At 37.6% G+C, this 22632-nt stretch overlaps 3 protein-coding genes across 4 annotated transcripts; all 3 read right to left on the bottom strand.

The window, feature by feature from the left end:
* Positions 1-10006: 10006 nt before the first annotated feature.
* LOC26527162 lies at positions 10007-12003 on the bottom strand. Of its 2 annotated transcripts, none has more exons than XM_015167352.3 (2): positions 11817-12003; positions 10007-11758 (listed from the first exon to the last, which is right to left on the bottom strand). In XM_015167352.3, the coding sequence occupies exon 2, from the start codon at positions 11743-11745 to the stop codon at positions 11200-11202; it is 546 nt and encodes a 181-aa protein (XP_015022838.1). In that variant the 5' UTR covers positions 11746-11758; positions 11817-12003; the 3' UTR covers positions 10007-11199. The 2 variants fall into 2 exon arrangements, with proteins under 2 accessions (XP_015022838.1, XP_015022839.2); XM_015167353.3 differs by having other exon boundaries at positions 10007-11745.
* A 480-nt stretch (positions 12004-12483) lies between these two features.
* LOC6574255 lies at positions 12484-13632 on the bottom strand. The gene is made up of 2 exons (XM_002000275.4): positions 13429-13632; positions 12484-13362 (listed from the first exon to the last, which is right to left on the bottom strand). Exons 1-2 carry the CDS (start codon positions 13615-13617, stop codon positions 12856-12858), a joined length of 696 nt encoding a protein of 231 aa, XP_002000311.2. The 5' UTR covers positions 13618-13632; the 3' UTR covers positions 12484-12855.
* A 507-nt stretch (positions 13633-14139) lies between these two features.
* Positions 14140-15003, bottom strand: LOC26528416. Its single transcript, XM_015167351.3, has 2 exons — positions 14730-15003; positions 14140-14663 (listed from the first exon to the last, which is right to left on the bottom strand). The coding sequence occupies exons 1-2, from the start codon at positions 14865-14867 to the stop codon at positions 14145-14147; spliced, it is 657 nt and encodes a 218-aa protein (XP_015022837.1). The 5' UTR covers positions 14868-15003; the 3' UTR covers positions 14140-14144.
* Between the last annotated feature and the right edge of the window lie 7629 nt (positions 15004-22632).

Genomic DNA, 22632 nt, shown 5'->3' with positions numbered 1-22632 from the left:
GAACAATGGTAAGAAGGCATGCACGACTAACAGATACCGAGTGCTTGAATTGAAAAAGAAAATCAGCTTTCATTTCGAATGGTCTGTCATATTAATTTAATTAAATAATATTGTTGAAACTAAAAATTGAAATGGCCAAAATCCGAGTTATTTTTCTGAGAGAGCTGATGTCTTTAATCTATGACTAGTATAGTTAGTTATAACTAGTTCATTTCAGAGAACTTTCTATTTTTCCCTTTACATCTCTTTCTCTCTCTCACACATGGGCCACCAAATATCCTTACAGGGTATGCACTAACAACAATTTGCGGCGTCTGTGTCTGTCGCTCTGCTGTTGTGCATAATGCAGTTTCAATTTCAATTGTTGTCGCCCAAAGGATCTGCGAACAGGACAACCAACAAAAAAAGGACTTTTCCCACTCTACTCTCAAACTGCAGCAGCAATAGCAGCATGGCAACTTTTGGGGCTTCTCAGCGCCCATCGTCATCATTGCCGCCAAATTATGCTAATTAGATTAAATCATAATTTCATGCAACTTACGGCTGCGTCTGTTCGCCCCACACCCTATATCCTTTTGCCCGCGTCCTTGTTGCCCATTGTCTGCTGGCGCATTGGCGTTTACGGCTTCTCCCATTGCCTTGTGCCATGCAGGCAGCCAGAGAGCAAGTGTAAGGTTGGCGCACAGAGCCTGTGTCAATTTGTCCCCATGCTGACAGACATTCTAATGGGGTCTAACGGGTCTAATAAAGACTAATCAAAATCGTGCAGCGATTTGCATTGAAACAAAAAAGTATGCATTCAAAATAGGGTTCTCTTTTCTATTTGAAAGGTAAAACTGATATATTATAATAGGCATCTAAGAATATACAATGATATAAAGCAATATTTAATAATAGAAAAATAAAAATAAAAAATTTCAAATCAATTTAAACACAAAACTATAAAAAAGAATATAAATAAATAAATTAATAAAGTGATTCTGAAACTTACTCTGATTATTAAACGTGTAAATTGATTGCATCTTTTTCCCAGCGATTGCGAAATTTATTTCATAGTTTATAAAATGGTCTCTTTAGTAATTTTAGGACAAACTAATTAGAAACTAAAAACCAAACAATTAATTAAACATAGTTGAATACCAATTACACGCGAATTACGCAGAAGGGAAAGCAAATCAATTAAGCAAATGCCAGCCGACTAAATTCCACTGGAAGACAGGCGCCTACGCTAAGCCAGCGTTCTCACTAATACTATAACAGTTAACAGCGACGCTCGCAGCAGTCACAATGCATTGCATTGCAACAACAAGCACAATAACGGAATCGAACAGAACATAACTTACGAACTCAGCGAACTCAGCATCCACATTGATCGCTCTTCGTTTTGGCTCTCAGCTCTTGAGTGCAGTTCACTGAGGTCATGTGAGTGAGCAATTGAAAAAGCTCTTTTAAAGACAGCAGCCACATATTCCACTTTTCTGATTGGCCGTCTTTAATTACTCTCTATTTCTCTCTTTGTTTTTTTGCGTCTTGTTAAAGCTTACATTGTTTTTGTATTCAGTAGCACGCAAAAGTCAGAAATACAATCAGTGCAAATTATAAAAAAAAAAACTTTAATGTAATATTTTAAAATTAATCTTTAAATAACATTTAAGCTATAGCAGACATTATTGAGATACAAGTAAAGATAAAAAGTTGCAAAAAATAATATTTCAGCCTTAACAGGCTGCAAGTCATCAAGCTGTGAACCCACTTGACTCATCATTGTTTATAGACTCTATAAAAAACTCACATAATGTTAAGCCGAGTAGCAAAGCCGAGCTACCCCTGATTGGCGCGAGTTCTCTAAAGACTCCAGAGTCGCGCAATTAACCTAGCAGGTTTTTTAAAAACTCCCCAATGATGTGTCTAAGCCAACAACCAGATCACATTTCCCAAAATGCCGGGCCCAGCTAATGCAGTCGAGGTTTATGATTATTAGTTATGATAATTTAAGTTGACGGCGCAAGAGAAGTTGACACCACAGCGAACCAAAGTCGCCATGGCAATCCGGTCCAAGGGCGCTCACTCAACAACCCTTGGGCAGAACTTTACCGTTACTTACAGTGGCATCGAGACTTCCGTTAGAGTCCCCTGTAGCACTTATCCCATATTTTTTTTGTGACCCAATCCCTGGACGCACATCAAAAACTGTTGCGTATTCGACTCGGATGGCAGAGCATCCGGCTTGTCTGTTTGTCCTTTATTGTTTTCCATTTGGGGTGCGAGTACATCGCATTTGCACCTTCAATTAATGCAAGGGGTGGAGTCGGCAGCAACCCTCGTCCTACGTTGTGATTTATGAGGGTGCGCCAGGCAAAACAAAATTAAGCCACGACAACGAACGACATTTGGCGTCAGCATCTTATATGCATAGAACAGAAGCCTCCCCCACCCTTAGCGAAAGGCAACTTCAACTTTTAATTAAAAGTCACTTTTGATTTATTTTCACAGTTTTACATTAGCCAAACGCAAATACGATAGTTGATATCTCGATAAGTTTGTTTAGCTAGCAGTTGAATTTAACACCAAGTTTATTAGCTTGGATAATGGTAAATATTTATTTACTTAAAGTTTGAAGTAAGCTTTTGCATATACTTAGATTGTTTCTTAATTCCTTAATGATTTTAAGCAAAGTTTTTCGGAAAATTACCAAATTCAGCTACATGTACTAAAGAAATTCAAAGGAATATAAAATTAAGAAGCGACAGAGCTATTAGAGTAGAGACCTTAAAGGAGCTAATCTGGAAATAAAATAAACTTTGTCTGTGACTTCTTGTACAATAATTAGATTAAGTAGAATGGATCCATCGTGAATGAAAAGTATAGTCATTCGACTCTTGTGTTACATTTCGAAAGGATTATTCAAAGAATTATCAGGTCTATTTTCCATACTGGCACCCTTTGAAATTAATGAAATGCCACGTAGGTATATGGAATTGGCTAATTTTCAACAATATTCTCCCACTCTTGGCAGCTTTTCACGCAACAGCAACTCTGGATTGCTGTACTGAAATGCTAGCCAGACAGTGTTGGTAACCCTGGCAATGTACCGTTCGTCTGCTGCACGCAACGTGGCCATATTGTCAGAGGGGCACGTGACATGTCGCGACAGTTGAAAGTGGGGTGTCCGGTGACGCGTGTCCAGCATATAATCAGGATTTGCATGCATCAATGCAAAGCCGTAATGGTATTATGACAATGAAATATATCAAAATTAGGCAGGGAAATTAATATGAGAAATGAGAATAAGAAGTACAAGAAAAATATGATATAGACTGGTTGATCCTTTGAATTAAAGAAGAGATCGTAGTGCTTTAAAAATAAAATATAAAATAAACAAAATTATGATAAAACATTTATTATCGCCTTTTTAAGGAATTCAAAGCGCTAAAAGCATTTCTTTTGTTATGCAGCCCTGTTTGAGAGTCCAGTCCAATGGCTACAAATGCTAACAGAGTTCAGCTACCCACAGCAATTCGTTGCAGCTCCTTCGATGCGTAAAATGTTTGCGGCAAGCATTGATGGGATAAATGGAGAGGGGGAGGGGTTTGGGGAGTACAATGCATACAGCGTGGCATGTCAGCCCTGACGACCGTTGCACATTGCGCGTGTGCAGGGTATGTCTGCGAGTCGCGTGTGCGTCTAATAAGCCTAATGCATGGTAGAGCCAGGAAAATGCTTGTGGGCCACAGAGTCGGAGTGTTACGGAGGTTACGCAACTGACTAGACAATATTGGCAATATTTTAAAGTGCGTCGCAGATCGAGTGGGCGACGGAGAGAAGGGGCGAACAGGCACACGACCAACGAGCGTCTGTTGTCACAAAAACGCTTTAATTAAATTCATATTTCGATGCAAGCTGATTTATATAGCAAAGGAAGGAAGGAAGTTTGGGCGTGAGACATCGAGAGACAATTATTAAGTGTCATTGTTGGGCTGCATTAATCTAATTGGATCGCATTGTCTGTTCATGAGGGGAAAGTACTATAAAACTCACCAAAATTCAAAATGTAAAAGGCAAAAATGAAACCCAGCTGCAGAAAACTGTCGCTAGGTGTCGCCTTATGCACTCAACTTAACGCCCCAAAGTTTTACAATTGTTGCGGACGTTAATTTGACATTTGAATTTGACATCTGAATTTTTGCGACTATGAAAAAAAAAAAATATATATGCAGCAAATGCTGGCAAAAAGTTATGTGACAGCAATCGCAGCAGTTGGTCAAAGTAAAAGTTTTGCACTTTAAATTTGAGTATATTTTCATGGATTACTGGCAAAGTTTCTTGGGGATATTTGTTGCCAGTTCAGCCATAGGGGTATTATGTAATAAACAAAGTATTCAAATTATAACTGATGCATTGTGTTGATAAATTTATTTAAGGAAGATTTCCTTCCTTTCTTATATGGACTAGATTTTGGATCCGTATAGATATTGCTGTTCGAACTTTCAAATGGAAAATTTTATATCGTATTTTATCCATTGCCATAATTTAGCAAGCCTTTGAGAAGTGCTAAGCAAAGCTACAAAACTATATATACTACTACAACATTCTTCATTTTTGTTTTCAAATATTTGTTGCAACTATTATAATTTATGGCTGTTCCACTGCTCGTTGTAAAAAAGAAAAAACTAAAGCAGATGCATGGATAACATATATTTCATCTGAACAGTACTTATAGCTTTATCATGATCAGCTCACATTTAGCATTTCAATCGGTCGAGCTGCACATCAAGAGCATATGTGCTCATATTTGCATAAGCCACGACCTCAAGACGTATGCCCCGATATATCCATGTAGGAGGCAGGAGACAGGAGGCAGGACGCCGGGCAGTCAGGCAGTCAGGCAGCTAGCCCGCCAGCAGGATGTGCAGCATCATGGTCATCATTACTCAACTTCTGGGCTATGTGGGGCGCTCAGTAAATAGCAGGCACTTTACGACCTGAGCCCAGGTTACTCAGTGGGCGTGGCCGTAAACAGCAACTGCTGCTACTGCTGATGCTGCTGATGCGGCTCCTCCTGCTGCTGCTGCGGCACGTGCCGAGCATATTGAATGGTGCATTGAAGAGCAACATGCAGCATGCTGCATGCAGTGTGGAGCATGGGGCATGCGGCATGTGGCATGCAGCAGGTTTCGTCTCTTTTTAATGCTTTTGAAAAATGGTCAAAGTTGTTGCTGTTGCGCGTCTTTTTTGGCCAAACTGATAGGGGCCAGCATTTACCTATATACGTATATACGTATATATATATGTATATCCATATAGGTATAACTCTGACTCTGGCAAAAGATCACGCGCGCTGCTTAACCCAGTTTTTGAGTTTTTGGCTGCTGCACGTGAGTCCTTGCTAATCATTTGTCTTCCTAGCTGCATTTCTCCAGTTGGCAGTGCTGCGAAGTTTCCATTACGCACTGACAACTGATTGCCAAGTTTATTATTGCTTCCGTTTGCTTATGAACAGCCAACGGATATGCCATTTCTTCTACCGTTGCCAAATGCTGGCAACAATTTATCAACTCGATTTTTTTCCCCTCTAACTCCTCCGTACACGAAAATACGCCATAGAATTACGAGTGATTTTCTATTTTTTATGTGCTTATTTTCTTGTATTTTATTTAACGGGCCACATTCATTTATTATCCTCCAAAATGTCATTCTCTATCGCCCGATAATCACTTGAAGGAGTTGTGCACGAATATATTATAAAGTGAAGTTTGCAGATGAAGATGCTTGCCGCCTCTCAAATTATTAGAATACATTAGGATAAAAGAAAGATCAATTCCAGAAGAGTCCAAGTTAAAAATAAAAAATAAAAAATAAAAAAAAAAACACAACTAAGAAAGCTTTAGTCGAGACTGCCCGACTACGAGATTCCCTGAACCCTTCAAGCAACTGATATTTCAATAATTATTCGCACATGCACACACACACACACACGCATAAACAAGCATTGTCTGCAGTGGCCCCTTACTATGGGAACTTAACTGCTTAATAACTTTTCTTGTGGATACACTATCTTCATGAATTTAAATTATGAATATAACATATTATTATAAAACCCGAAACTCCATTTAGTACATTTAAATCTACATTTAAGAATATAAATACTTTATGGGGTCTGCCACGCCTCCTTTTGTCTGTTACATACATTTCAACGAAACAAATTAAATTTATACTAAATTTATTCTATAAATTATCGAAATTATTATTATTATTATTTTCTATCCGCGATCAGAAAATCTAAAATTAATTATGAATATAATATTAACTAATATTATGAATATTTGAAGTGACATTTTATCCTAGAGTCTTCAATTGTCTTAAGCTAAACTTTACGTTACATAAGTAACTATGATATGGATCCTGATTTTCTGTAATCAAACAGACTTAATCATTTACTATCCAATTAAAATACGGATTGCATCATGAAACCGCAAAGTACTGCGCTTCCACTGAAAACCCCTTGTTATCTAGTGCTTAATTTTCCCGCGTACCCTATCCTTGCTAACCAATTTAATTCGCTAATACTTGAACTATATGTATGTCAAGTACTTCGGGCTTCTTTGTCGCTTGAGTAATCCGCATTGAACTTGACATAACTTCATGGGATGCGCCTCAATGGAGATGCATCAAGTCAGACAACGATTGCATTTAAAAAGCTGTAAAAGCTCTGCTCTGCTCTCTGCATGTGACAGCACTTAACACTGCCACGCCCACACACACACACACTCTCGCACACACGCACGCACACATACGTAGAGTGGGAAAGTCAAACAGTCGGAGCCACAGCAATTGAAAGTCAGTTACAAAAATGCAATCACAGTTTGACACAATTTTACCGAAGCGCCACTTCAACACGTTGCAACTGCAATATCTTTACACAGAGCCTGCAGCAGTAACAGCAGCAGCAGCAGCAGAAGCAGCAGCCAAACAAGCGAGCCATCGCACGAGCGACAACTCTGCAAACAACACAATGACAACTCTTTAACAATGTTAAGTTCGCGTCGCCGTCGGCGTCAACGCAGGCGTCAGCGTCGACGTCGATTGATTGTCGCTTTGCTCTGTTACTTCATGTCGCCGCATGACATATGACTGTATAACAGTGGGTGTTATAATTATTATAATAGATTTGCAGTCATCTCATTCTAATCAGAAATATATATAAAGCAAAAAGCAAATGTAATTTTTTTTTTTTTTTTAAATTATTGTAATATGATGTGTTGTTTAATAAAACATAAAAATGAATTATCCTGTAATTATTATTTGAATATATTACAAATATATATAATATATGTCAAGTTATATGCTTGTCAAAAGGTGATAATTTATTAATTTAATTTAATTTAGGTATTAATTTTAATTTAATTTAAAAATATATGCCTTAACAATAATATTAAATTATGTATGCCAAAAAAGGCTTTCATTTCATATAAAAACAAATCTCAACATATGTATGTATGTATATGCATAAGCCTGTATAAACACATACATATGTACATACCAATTTCCCAGTGCATCTCTCTCCAACTGCAATTTTCAGAGTGTTCAAAGGCCGAAGAGAGTTTTTATCTTAAACTGTTGTTGTTGCTATCGTTACGTGGCTTTCATCGCCGCTGCGCGTGCTCGAGTGCATTTACAGTCACTCACACACATTTACACAAACACACACATTCAAACAAACAAAAGAAATACAAATACAAACATATGTATGGCATTGCCGAATGCCACGCACACACAGCGAGGACATTTTTGTTGTTTGATTGCGTTTTTATCTACGTCATTTCAGCAGTGCGCAAACATGTTTGGGCAGTGTGGCAACGCTGGTCATGCGGCGACTGCAGCAGCTCGACTCTGGCGATATTTTACAGCGCCAACATTTTATTGCAAACATTGTGCAATTTCAACTTAAACGTCAATCGATTTTCATTTGATTTTTACGACCATTTTCTTTCTACTCCTTTCCCATTTTGTTTCCCTTCTTGCCTTTGTATGTTGGGCAAGCTTTTGATTTTCTCAATTGCAATCACATTCACATTTTTATACCCTGTAGCAGCACATAAACCACTCGCTCGTTAAGCGGTCACAGCGAACAGCATAAATGGTCTCTAAAGGATATATAATATAAATTTAGACTTCTTAGGGATAAAGAGAGCTGATCGAATGCAGACTCTGTCAAGATAACTGTTAATGAAATTTAAATATTAATTCACTAAGGAGCAGCTGATAGTCGAGCGGACTTTATTCAGAGCGAAGACTCTATTCCTTAGTTGTTATTCCCGACATTTTACTTAACGCATATATTTTGTATTACAATCATATTATCTCGTTCAATGTGTGTGTGTGGGTGTTAATTTAATTAACTTGACGTTTATGGAGGCAGACACTTTGCAATGCAAATTTCTTGATATGATTTTCTCAGATACTTAATTTGTCAACGCTTCGCTGATTTATGAATTCAAATCGATTCGATTCAATTTGCTGTCAAATGAGCGACTTCTGAATGCCATAAAATCAACAATCGGCTAAGCAAGAGGAAAGTGAGAAGTGCAATGAGCGATAAATAATGAGAGAGAGAAAGAGAAAGACAGGCAGATGGACAAAGAAAGATTTTCAGGCAGACAAGGCTAAAAAAAAATACAGTAAAATAGTTTTAGAGTAAAAGAAAAACAGAAACGGAGAAAGAGACAAACAGACAATCAGAGAGAGATGAAGCGAAAAACTAAATTTGCAGTTTATAAATGATAGCCCAATTTAACAAAGCTTTCATACTCTCATTTAATATTTCAATTTCGAAATGTTACAATCAAATAAATGAAGCAATATTTATATTAATAATAAAACAATCAATATTCAATTAAAATTTATAGTTGATCAGAATAAATCTTTATCAATTCCTACTCCAGCTTTACATATACTCTCAAAATGCTCTCTTGATTCAGTTACATTGATCCAAGCAGAGGTCTATTTCCATGTGGGCTAAATTAACCCCAAGCACGTCTACATGAGAAATGTATATCGATGAATTATAAAAATAATAAAAAACCTAAAAACCTTCTTTAGCTTTAATATTGTGGGAGCTGTTCGGCCTGTGGGAGTTGAGGGAATACAGCTCTCTCCCTATTTCTACAGCCTACAAAATGTGCCACCACCACAAAGGTGTGCGCCGTGAAGCGTGCTATACATTTATTAAAGGAAATGTCAAAAGTAATTTTTTTTTTTTTTTTTTTTTTTTAATGTGGTAGAATGCTTGCCTGCTAAAAGTAATTGAACCACGTAGGCAGAGCGTCGCAATCAAAACTCTGGTTAACTCTTCTGCTCTTTGGCGACCTCATGTGCTACATTAACTTTCGCTTTTTCTGTAGTTTTCTGTATGGATCAAAGAGGCAGTGAGAACATGGAAGGGGGCGTGGTTGGGTCTTGCATGTTTGTGCCATTTCGCAGAGTCATCGCATGATTTACGTCGAATCGGCTTTGGACAAGTAATCATGTTGTTCACACACACACGGGCACACACACACGCACACTCACACGAACGCCATTACGAAAAGCCAACAGAAAGGCAGCTGGACACAATTATGGGAGCCAAGAGGGCTTTCAATTTCACTTGGCTGGCTTTGGGTAAACAGCTCCTGCCGCTGCCGCTGTTGCTTTCGCTGCCCTGCTGCTCTGCTGCTCTGAAGCATGCAACAACCGCAAGCATCACGCAAACGCATCAAATCAATGAAAGTGGCCACTGCGCCACGATTTGCACTTCATTGACTTCAATCTATGGACGAGCGGAGCCACAGCCGGTCCGTTCTTCAGCTCAATAGCTGCCCCGAAAAGTCAATGAAGTTCAAGTAGAAGCTGAAGCTAGAACTGCAGCTGAAGCTGAAACTCAAGCCAAAGGCGCTGCTTTAAACATTTCCAGTCTATTCGCTTTATTTTGCAGCCGGCAGTTTATAAAAATGAAAATTGCAAAAGAAAAAATGATGGAAAATTCTTCATGATATTTTGCAGTACCCTAAAAATTTGTGATATGAGGGTTTATATATTTGTAAGAAAATACATAAATATACATATTAATAGTTCAAAGAAATTTCGAAATGGAAGGTAAGTCAAATAGATATTCACAGATTGCTATGAGGAATACAAATGAATATATAGATTCTTTAGCGATATGCCAAGCATTATCAAATTTAGTTAATTATATAATCTTATTAAAGTAGAACTAGTTAAGTTATATACTGTTCAAATACTTCAGTTTTTTAAAGTCTATTCGTTTATTGCCGTTTACATGATATCTATTAGCCAGGGCCTTTCGTCTTACAACTAGTAGTCTTCGTTATCCGCTATAAAAATGCGCTTACATGTGCTTATTTAGGCACAGCCCTCAAAACTGAAGCATTGACCCTAGTACATAGTACATAGACTGCATATTGATTTAATCTGAATAGAAATCGCTTATCAGCAAAAAAGGAGAAACGAAAATTGAGACAAAAATTGAAAAAACATGAGTATCAAAAAACGGTTTATAAAACCATGCATGAAAGGTTGATGAAGGAGCATAATATACTTCCATGAACTTGAAGAAATTGATTTTGAGAGATATAAACAAATATTGTTTTGTACAGAAGAGAGCTGTAAATATTATATTTTGCAATAAAAGATAGGGGCACAGATTAGCTACAATTCGATTCCGGTTTCTATTCCATTTTTACAAAAAGTAAACTAATAATTTTAAAAGTTAATTATTGTATTTATGATAATTTAATTTACAAAAATTCAATAAACCTCGTTGCGAAATTATTAAAGCAATAGCGCCATCAATCTAGTATAATATAGTTAAAGTACTAAATACTCGTACCTCCACTACTACTACTACTAATACTATTACTTCAGCTGTAAACAACGGTGCTTAGAGCATAAGTAATAGTATTAGTAGTAGTAGCAGTGCAAGTCTTTAATGCCTTTAACTACATATATTATGCTAGTAGAAGAAAACTATATAAAACATAATCACATGGAATAGTATTAGTAGAGTACAGTAATCTAATGTCTTCGCCTGATACAGGATTCAAACTAATCTTCACTTGTTGCACAACTACGATCACTGCTAATACTATGATTCTTGATTTCAACTACTGCTACTAGTGGTAGTAGTATCAGCAACAGTAGTACTCAGAACATAACCCTGAACTTAATGCGATAATTCCAGTTGAACAAGTTCAGTAGGGAAATCAATGAAAATATTATTATAATTTTTGTCGCCAAGCGATTTGCAGCACTGCATTGATCCGGAGATTGCTCTGTCCAGATTATCTGGGAACCGATGCCCATCCTGTCGGCATCCGCTTTTATAATATCTATAAGATTTTGATCTAACCTTCGCTGTCGCGTCAACAGCTTGAAGAGCGGAAAAGGCGAGATGGTCGAGTAGCCGCAGAGTACGATCATAAGTTGAGGATCGCTGTAGAGGACCTTATAGGTGACTGTGACGTTCATTTTGACAGTTTTATAATGTAACTGAAATACGCTGGTCTTGGTGAAATTATTCCATGGAAATGAAACCGTTTCCTTGACAGCATGAATTTCCCCATGGATTGTGCTAATGTATTCCAGCCTCAACTTGAGCTTTCCATCTGCAGTTGGCGGCACGGAGACATTCAGGCACTTCATAATGTCCATGTTAGGTATGCGAGCTGCCTCATACCAATAGCCCGACATCTAGGGGGGTGAACTGCTCGATCAGTATGGCATATAGCATTTTATATAACAATGTAAAGCTTTCCACTTACAGCAGATAGATTAAGTGGCTGTTCCCGAGCATCTTGACTGCACGAGAAGCGTCTCAGACTCTTAAGTGTGTGTAGATATTGAGCACAGCTCGTCGAAACGAGCACCAGAAAGAGCACCACAAATCGCTGGACAGCCATGCCAGAGTCATCTGTGCTATACAGCATCCGCCAAACAACTAATTCACATGCTGCCCAACTAAAGCTATTATAATGCGAATGCCACGCTTATCAGACAATTGCTATGTATATAAGAATATAATCTATACCTTTTAGAAACTCTCAGAGAGAGAGAGAAAGAGCGAGATAGAAAGAGAGAGAGAAATGCTAAGAGACTGAATTCATAGAGACACTCATTGAGATAGAGCGAGAGAGAAAGAGTGAAAGACTTAGAGAGTCAGTTGTCGTTCACTAAATGACAACTGACTGAGTCACATGCATAATATGAATACTACAAATTGAATTTTTATAAACATAATAAACATGGGTATCTTATCGTGTGGCAAAAAAAAAAAAAATTGTATTGTCAGTATTAGAATGCAATTAAAGTCTTTCAAGAATATACGAATATTATTTTATCTAAGTTAATACCTTAAAACTTCCTACAACTAATTGATGTAATTTTTGAATGTGTAATATTTAAACAAATTTTATTTGGGGGAGCTCGTAAATAGCTCATAAATAGCTGCATTTGAAACTTATAATACATGGTTCTGATTAAGAAAACAATAAGATTTCAATAAGGAAAAGTTTTTTCTTAATTCAGATAAGCAATACAATATATAATAAGAAGCAATATACATAACAACAGCTAAGCTTTTATAAATTGTATATGTGTATATAAAATTGTTGAACGGCATTTAACATCACTTTGTGCTCTACACAGAATATTATATACAAAGTACATTAGATAAATATTAATACTATTATTATTATTAATAATACACACACACACACTGTGAAATTACGACTAATCACAAACTACAATAATAACAAAGTATTACTTGGAAGCCTTTCCTGGTAATATAACGATAAGCCCACCCTAGTTACCCAAAATTCGAATGATAGCCAGGGCGAATATGGTTAGGATTGCCATTTCTGGACGAACTGCAGCATTGCAGCGATCCGGCGATTGCTCCGTCCAAATAATATCATCGGCATAGCCACTTGCCTGCACCAGATTGTTAATTAAAACCATCTGGTATTTTGGGATCTCGGGCTGGCGTGCGAATACTTTGACGATTGGCAATGACGTTGAGGCCGCATAGCCGCAAAGGATGACGAGGCGTTTGGGATCAGAGAACTGCACTTTATAGGTGAGCGTAAAAGCCGAATCATATTGGAGTTGAAAAACGCCATTCGAAGTATTCTCATCCCAGGGAAACGACAGAGTCTCCTTAACGATCCATGGCTTTTTCGGATTAATCGTCTCGATATACTCCAATTGAAGGTTCAATTCCGTATCCGCAGTCGACGGCACAGAGACATTCAAACACTTCATAATATCCATATTCGGAGCACGAACAATCTCGTACCAATAGCCCGACATCTGTGCAAGGGAAATCAGGTTAGTATCACCTCCCAGAGGAGCATGCCTTCAACACAGCCAACTTACAGCTGTTAGATCAATTGGATCTCGTTTCAGTTCTGTCAGGCAATTCACATTCGCCGGCAGCTCCGGTAAGTTTGGTAGCTGCGATTGCACACATTGCAACCAACTTAGTGTCAAGAGCCACAGGCCAATTATATTCGTTTTCATAGCAAAGTTCTGCACACTTCCGAATTCGACTAACGACTGACTCATGTGACGGCCAATTGATATAACTTGGCTTATCAAATGGCTCTACACATATATTGCTGCAGCCCAGACACCAGATATGTCGAAAAATATAGTTCAGATTAGGTTATCGATCTATTATCTATAGTCTGACTTTTATTGGGTTCTTGTAAAGGTGAATAATGATGTGTTTCTTTTTTACTCGCTCACGAAGTGAAACGAGCTTATTGGTTTCTGCAAAAAAAAAAAAAAAAACTGGATTACTGTTGACCTATTCCATATGCGGATCAACAGTTGTATAAATATCGTCATCTTCAGCTAGGTAGATATTGTAGTTATACTCATATTACTTTTGAATTCGATATATTTCAGTTGCTGGCGAGTATTATGCAGCCAGAAGGAGGCGCCACACCTTCGTTTATTATTGTGAATAGTTAAGATTAGTTAATATATACGATCTTATCATTATATGCATTTAAATTCACATTTTCACGGCTGAATGGAAAACTTTTGTTTCCTGCCAAAAGTCAAGGATTATAAAATTTCATATATTATCAAATTATGTATATATTTAAGAGTGAAAATGCAATAGTAAGTGTTTGAATAATTCTTGAGCTGACAAACGCGCAGTTTGCTCTATCACAGTTGGAATTATCCAACCACATGAAACCCCGTTTCAGTGGAGTTTTCTTCAGTTGCTGATTTACGAAATCCTTCATGTTGGAGTCCAATGTTTCGTTACGCGAAAATATTTTTATCATTGCGAAGGGTGTGATTGGCGAAGAGCCACAAACCAAGGAGACATTTACGTAATCAGTATAGACTATCACATAACGCAAAAATGTTTTCATATCGCGCATCTCATATTCCGTCTGAAATATGCTGTTCTTGGTGAGATTGTCCATGGGAAATGTAACCGTGTCCTCGACTCTTTTAGCCTTTTGACCAATGTGGCTTACGTAAGATAACTTGATATTCAGATCTGGGCTCGCACTCTCCGGACACTCCACCGACAAGCAGCGTACGGCATAGGACTTTGGGAAACGGGCCACCTCATGCCATACGCCCTTAAGCTGTAAATCAATTCGAATCCAATCAATATGTATACCTATATCTATATTGATTTGATATCAACCTACAAGCTTCAATTCGAGCGGCATGCCCTTGGGGTTACTTTGGCAATCCAATATAAATTGATTAAAAGGAGAGTCCCTCAATGAAACGCTATCCAACCAAATCAGCACAGGGAATAGCAGTATAAATATTTTGATCTCCATTCGAAGAAGTTATCACTGCTCTACTTCAATGTCCAAGTACTTTCTGCAGTTAGCGCAATTGATTTTCGAGTATCTGATATATTTTTAATACAGTTAAATTTTGTTTACTATGTTTTTATACCCTGAACCCATTTTCAATGGGAAATCAGGGTATAATGGTTTTGTTGAAATGTATGTAACAGGGAGAAGGAGGCGTGGCAGACCCCACAAAGTATATATATTCTTGATCAGGGTGACGAGCTGAGTTGATTTGGCCCTGTCCGTCTGTCTGTCCGTCTGTCCGTCTGTCCGTCTGTCCGTCTGTCCGTATGTATGAACGCGTCGATTTCAGAAGATATAAGAGATAGAGACTTCAAATTTTTTTAAAATGTTCGTTATTACAGCGCGCATATCAAGTTTATCATTAAAAATCGATAACTCATCCCGATCTTTTTTATCGATAAAAAACCTTATCGAAACCCAGTTATAAAATTATATCTTCTACACCTTTATTGCTAGAGTCTCCAAATTTTTAATGTATGCTTATATGCAATTTATACAATTTCGGTTTTTGTTAAAATTTACCCCCCACCTCTAAATTCACCCCCTCACCCTCACTTTTGTAAAAAGCGTATTTCAAATACTAGAGACTTGTGCTTTGGCAATTACATGCATATTTATGTTATAATCATAATCTAAAAGTTTCATGAAGATCGTACGTCCATAAAAAAAAGTTATTAAACAATTAAGTTCTCATAGTAAGCGCACACTGCAGCCCATGCGTGTTTATGCGTGGTTGCTTGTATGTGTATGTGTGTGTGTGTATGTGTGTGTGTGTATGAGTTTGTGTCTGTATGCGTGTGTGTGTGTGTATGTGTGTCTGTTTGCGTGTGTGTGTATGTATACCTGTGTGTGCGTACGTGCGTGTGTGTGTGTGTGTGTGTGCGTGTTTCTTGTGTAAGCTGAAAGTCGCGAAAAAGTATTGAAATATCTATTGCTCCAAGGGTTCAGGGGATCTCGTAGTCGAGCAGTCTCGACTAGAGCTTTCTTACTTGTTATTTCTCAATTCAAGTCCTTCGAACTCGCCTTTAGTAGCAACTCTTCGGAATCTGGCTAAACTCGCTGTTTCATTTACTATTTTTAATACCTTAACAGCTTTAACTTTAGTCTTACCCTAAACCAAAAGAATTATGCATTTTGTTTGCCGAGCTCGCTGCTTAAATATGCAGCTGCAGCAAAAAGCTGGCAACTTCTACCATAACAGAAAAAAATATATATAAAAAAAAAAGATCGAGCTAAAAAAAAATGATACTGAATAAAGCAGGCAGCGCAAACATGCGAAACTATTAAAAACATGTCTTTGTCCTTTGGCTTTGGCTGCATATAATGAAATTCCTTTGCCCCTTGTCCCTTGCCCTCCCCGGCGAAACTCTAGAGCTCCCCAGTATCAATCTAGGTGAAATATTAACAAGCCAGTCGCAGTCTGAAGTTGCTGGATAGAAGGCCGATGTCGTCCCCGACGACAGCTCATAAAAATTCCTAGCTACAAAGAGCCTGCTCCCGCGTCACATCCCTATCCTCCCTCTTTATCGCTCTCACTCTCTCTCCCTCTCTGTCTCTCTTTGCTGCTCTTCCGTGAAATGGAATGAAAGGAGACTGCGAGCTCTGGTTAAAGCGCGAACAGACGCTGAAACAATAGACTTGAGTTAACTTAAATTGATTTCCAGACGCGACATCGTTTAGGAGAAACCAGCCAGCCACGCCCACCCAGCCCATGCCACAATACGCAGACGTTGCACTTTGTGGGAGAGAGAGAAGCAGAGGGAGGGGAAGTACAAGTAACCTCTGCACCTTGATTGCAAGTTATTTGAAATTTTGCGACAATTTGCTAGAAGAGGGACGAGTGCATATCCTGTAAATAGATCGAATGTCAAAGCATAGATTCTATATGTGATTATGATATAATTGAATTACGAGTAAATAGGATATATACGTTAGAATAGTTAAATTAGTAGACGTCCTGTTTTTATACGATAGGTAATTTTATATTTCTGTTTAAATTCAGCCGCGTTTTACATTATAATATATCCCATATATAGATCGAAAAGATATATACTTCCTTTGCACATATATATGCATATATTAATCAAATTTCAGTTCTTCATTTACCTTACTCTAGCATACTCATACCCTACGCTTACAGGGTATTTCGAATGTCAGCAGCCAGGCAGCACAGGCTCTCCGTCAGCGTCTTTTATAACGTTGCACTTGAAAATCTTAAGATTGCTGCACAAATTTTTGTTGCAATTTGTTGGCGCATTTTTTGGCAACATCTTGGCCCGAACAGCTGGGAAAGGGACAAGCGGCTCCACTATTTTGACTAAACTTGCTTGGAGTTGCAGTTGCTCAATTTGGTTGCTTGATTCTCGCACTTTTATTTCTCTGTTGCTTATTGAAATCGTCGCTTTATTTATGTCACTCAATGAGCGCCCTGCCGGAGATGAGACAGTCTGAAGTGCAAATGGTGATTATTCTAACTTGCTCACATCGAGTCTGACAGTTGGCCAATCAATGTAATTTAATTTATTTGGCTAGCTGTAATTCGCATCTTGCGGTGGCAGTTAAGCCATTAAAAATAAATGAATAAATAATAATACTAAATAAATCCGTAAAAGCTGAATAGTTGTGCCTGTGTCTTTGAAAAGTGGACAAGTGGAATAAATATACATATATTTATGTATATTCGATTAGTGAATGAGCATACAAATGATTTAAAATTCTGCAATATAAAATGTAAAATTAATGATTTTACATATGTATTTCTGTCTAATTAAACGATCTATATAATTGTAAAATTGTCTAAAACCAAATTGTTGCTATGAATATTAAATCATTTTTAAATAATTATGTTAAGAACTGATTTGCCTTACTAAACAATGGCTTAGAATGGCCCATACAAAGGCATACTTTATTCTATTTTACTTAATAGTTAATCTTATTCTTAATCCTACTAGCTACGATTTGTTGGAGACAATATTATTTTGATGTGCCTAAATTTTCCCGAATTCCTCCATGTGCGCACTTTAACGCAGAATATATCAAAGACTATTAATGTGTTACTTAGTTATTGTAAATAATTATTGTTTTTTATTGAAGTCAAGAATCTTATTTAAAAGCGACTGATCAGAGGCAATGCATATCGTAGCTAATTTTAATAAAATTCAGATCTTTGCAGTCAATTTCTTGGTATTAGCAAGCTTTAAAGCCAGCTGAAAATTACAGAAACTTTGCAAGAGCTTAAAGCATTATTTGCATCGTTTGCGCTTTTGCAGTTATTAAAAGCTGCTCGAAATGATCGCTGATTGTTTAACTTTCACCTTGGCGCACAGCAAAGAGCACAATTTATAAAGCGCTCGTCGCCTGCAACAATGGAACTGCAACAATTCGTTGGGGTCGGGCTGAGGGACAAATGGGGCCTGCACTTGAAGTTGTTTCGCACCGGCTGGCCGTGGAACTGAGGGCAAGCGCAAACTTTTTAAGTGAATTTTTGATTAGATCTGGGCAAAGTTTTTGTCGCCAGCGACAACAAACGGCATCGGATGCATTCCGCCAGAGTTGCCAACGTTGCTCAACGCACAGCTAGCCGAGCTAGTTGTGCCCTTTTGTAATTTGCGCAAAAGTCTATTTATTTGCGCAAACGATAATAATAAAATATGCGCTGCAGATAGTACCTAGTAGAGCATAAAGTTGACTGCCACGCGCCCGGACATCGGACAGCTGGGCTGGGGTCCACAATTACGAGGCTCAGACTGAGAGAGGCTCAGACACTGCACCTGTTTCTACCCAAAACTTTTCGCGAACAGTTCCCAGTCTCCTTAGCTCATGCTCTCCCTCCCTCTCTCTCTCACCCTCTCTCTCTCTCTCTATCTCACTCTCCCAATTTAACTTAAAGTTTCTGTGCGAAAGTTAATAAAATTATTTGCCACAGACGTTGATAAATATGACACAAAAGTCCTTCGCAATGGCAAATAAATACCAGTGCAATACAAAATGGCGTCTGCTGCAGCTAACGGTGTAAACAATATGGCGGCAGCGCACTGATACTTCGGCAAATTATTTACTCAAGTTTTATTGCATTCTCCTTCAGCATCTTTGTGTGCGTGTTGGTCGCTAAAAGTCAAGGCAAAGCAGGAAAAATATAAAAGTATATATCGCATTATCTAATCTATTTAAAGGTTCGACAAGCTAACAATCATATTATGGAGAACTCCTTGACTTTATGTAGCTGAGATCAGTGGATTATAAAAATATATATATATATCATTAATTGTTCATATCGATTTCTTAAGAATTGTAGAATAGACCAGAAATAGCTATATGTATATTTATTATTCCTACAATTGCTTGAGTACTTTTGAAAATTGAGTCTAAAATTTTAATTAATCAATAAAATACTGATTAAAATTTCATTTAATATTTAAATAAATGTATGTAAATATTTACTGAAATTATTTCCAGCAACTGTATCTTTAATTTTCTATATGTATGTAGAGACTGCATAAAAATCTCTAAGCATCATTATGAAGACACATTCTCAAACATTTTTCTCCCAAATGTGCTCCGATTCGATGTGCTCAAAACTTATTTCACGCAAATCAAGTCACATTTGAAGAACCATTTTCTATATTCTATACCTCGCGACCCCTGACGTTTTGCGACCCCCACATTTGAGTGCAACTGCTAACCACACTTAAATAAATAAACAGAATTCGCTATTAAAGCAAAGTACAGAGCGAGAGTTGCGAGTGGCACCCCTATACCATCTACAACTGAAGGGTGTTTGCTTAGCTCTTTTCTGTATTTTGTATTTGCTTCTTTTTTTTTTTTTTTTTTACCAGATGCATTCGATGTGTGTAGCTATTATTCATTGTCGTGCTCGCACAAATATCAAATAAAGTTTTTTGCTTCTGGGTGAATTTCTATGTTTCTTCATATAAACATACATACATATACATATATCTGTATTTTCTTGATACTTTTTGCACATATGAGCGGGGCGTGTTTTTTTTTTTTTTTATTGCCAATCCCTTCATGAGATTTCGCTTTATATTTTAATCGAAGCATTTGTTGCGTGAAATTGTCCTTGAGTTTGCAATATGCTCGAATTTAAAGCGAAAACTTCGATTGGATTCTTGAACTTTCTTAATGCAGAAGAGCTGTGCGTGCCAGTCATTAGCTAGTCATTAATCATAATTAATTACATAAAACTCACTGACAAAATATGAGTAAATATGCAAAGTACTGAAAGCTCTAAAGGGTTCGAAATTTTGTAATTTTCGATCGATTTGCTGGCTGAGCAAAGTCTTTTGCCGCAAAACTGTTGACAATAAATCTCAATTTTGGGCAAATTAGGCGACGATATGGCCAACAACAAGGCAGCAGGTCTGCAAAGATGAAGATGAAGCTAACTGATATACGATATAGCTGCTCAACCACCTACGCCCTGACAGGTAAGAGCTAACCTGTGAGCTGACTGCCGAAGGGGGGAGGGCGGCTCTTGACTGGCATGTCAGCCACATATCAAGTGCAGCCATAACTCAACTCTGCAGCCACAAAGCTGGCCATTCCGAGGCGCGCTCCGCACTGACATTTGCTCAATTTATCGTTATTTCTCTTTGCTGGGCAGCAAAAATGCAAAAAAAAAAACAAAAAAAAAAAAGAAGCGGGACGAAAAGGAAAACAAAAAAAATCAATTTTTGCTTATGATAAAACTTGAAACGAATTGCTCTACGAGTCACAAGGAAAGAAAAAAGAAATTATTAAATGACTGCAATACTCTTGCATATCTATTTAGTACACTATTTTATCAGATAATAGAACAAAACTAGAAAAGCTAAGAGACCTAAGTCGTTTCTTATATATATTACTAATTAGAGACAAAAGAAATTGATCGACGAAACTTATGCAAACTCACATATTTATCGACATTTATATCTAGAAAATATAGAAGAAATATTCAGAGGTAAATTAGCTAAAAGAGATATACATATAATTATATTTTTTTTATTCATTTAATTGCGAATTTAATTTTTGTAAAATTAAACGAATAATTAAAGCTAAAATTTGTACCTTGTAATTACATTTTAATTTAAATTAAATTCAACTTTAATTTTCTTAAGACTTCTTCAAATTCGTAATTTAAATAATTTCCCAATTTGTAACAAACGACATCTCTAAATCAATATACCCTTTGTAGGTGTAGGAAAAATTGTACTTGGAATCTGGCAAATCGAACTGTTCCCGTTTGCAGAGCTGTTGAGGCATTTAAGTGATTTATGCCTTGGAAACTGTTTTTGAAATGTGGCTCAGATGGCCAAAGCCAATACTAGAGCCTAGGCCATGCTCATGAGTTTCGAATTGGTTTCGACTTTCAGCATCGAAGTCGTCGTCACCGTCACCGTCACCATCACCGTCGCCGTCAACGGAGCTGGCCAAAAGTCAAGAGAGCGCCAAACGCAAAACTGTCCAAGTATACAAATTGGCCGGGCATGAGTTATTGATGATGCAGGCCATGAAATGAACGACCGCTGGGACTTTCCGCTCCGCCAGCCCCTCTTCCCACACATATATATATATATGTATATATATATGGCTAACTGACTGGGAGACTAGCAGCCCCGTAACAAATGCCTGAACATTTCACTGAAATGTACCAGAGAATACTTCACGTAGACCCCCAGAAATGAGTGAGCCATACCGAAGTAACTTGGCTAATTGCAAAAAGTTTCGTTCAAAGAGCATTTGGATGAGGTTTTCATTTGCCCAACAAGATGAGCTCCCATCCTACTCTAATGAAACCAAAATGTTTGGACATCGAGTGCATTTTCCAATTCCTCTATCTTTGATTTACGACCAATCAAAGAGCGAAGCTCCCTCACTAGCTCAGCTGCCAGAAGAGAGTACTTGGTTTGCTAAGTGAATAGCCGGCAGATTAAAGCATACGGTATAAGGGGATATAGCAACTGAGAGAGTTTTCCAAAAATAAGATAATATGAAAATTATACACTCATGAGAGCGTTAAGGCTAATAATAATAATTAGCTTACTCTAGTTAGGCTACATTAGGCGTTTAATGAGAATATAAGACTTAGTCTGTAGCAATTTCTTCACTGTGACAAACCTTTTTCCATAATTGACCTAATTAAAACGTATTAAGACATACAACCTACATTATATATGTATGTGTATATGAATAGTCGGCTTACTAAGCCACATTCCAGCAGACGCATGAAATATGCAAAGTACCCGACGGAGCCACTGCCAGCCCAAACACCACGAGATCATAACTCATGTCAGGCATAACAAAACGAATTTATATATACACTCATATTGTCCTATACGAATATGTATATATTATACCGTCTCTTATCAGAGCGGCCAAATCGTGTAATTTAATGTTGTGCTAATTTCAGCCAAGCCGATGTCATTCCAGGTGAAAGTCGTGACATTTTTGTGGTCAGCCCCAGCCCCTGGCCAACCACCCTGACGGACTGTGGCTCATTTCTTGCTCATTTCCGTCAAGTGTTGGCCAAGAAACACGAACTATTTACAAATGACCAGACATTTAAGCAAAATGCTTCCGGCCTGGTCAAGCTAAATGCCTGAAAATTATGCTGCCTCAACATGAAATGGCATAAAGGACGAGAGCCAAAGCCAAGTCAACTTGGCCAAGTCGAAGTCCAAATGCTCTATTCGAGCTAATAAATGAAAAGCATTAATGGAACAAA

The sequence above is a fragment of the Drosophila mojavensis genome, unplaced genomic scaffold (assembly GCF_018153725.1).
Source record: "Drosophila mojavensis isolate 15081-1352.22 unplaced genomic scaffold, ASM1815372v1 contig_277, whole genome shotgun sequence".
Classification (NCBI taxonomy): Eukaryota; Metazoa; Arthropoda; class Insecta; order Diptera; family Drosophilidae; genus Drosophila; species Drosophila mojavensis.
Note: the sequence above shows the minus strand (reverse complement) of the source record. Positions and strands in the feature narration are given on the sequence as shown.

Coding starts and splice junctions, on each gene's coding strand:
- LOC26528416 (XM_015167351.3), bottom strand. CDS start 14,867: ATGGAGATCAAAATATTTATACTGCTATTCCCTGTGCTGATTTGGTTG. Junction 14,664..14,729: donor TGCCGCTCGAATTGAAGCTT/GTAGGTTGATAT, acceptor ATTGATTTACAG/CTTAAGGGCGTATGGCATGA.
- LOC6574255 (XM_002000275.4), bottom strand. CDS start 13,617: ATGAGTCAGTCGTTAGTCGAATTCGGAAGTGTGCAGAACTTTGCTATG. Junction 13,363..13,428: donor ATCCAATTGATCTAACAGCT/GTAAGTTGGCTG, acceptor TCCCTTGCACAG/ATGTCGGGCTATTGGTACGA.
- LOC26527162 (XM_015167353.3), bottom strand. CDS start 11,981: ATGCTGTATAGCACAGATGACTCTGGCATGGCTGTCCAGCGATTTGTG. Junction 11,746..11,816: donor AGCCACTTAATCTATCTGCT/GTAAGTGGAAAG, acceptor TCACCCCCCTAG/ATGTCGGGCTATTGGTATGA.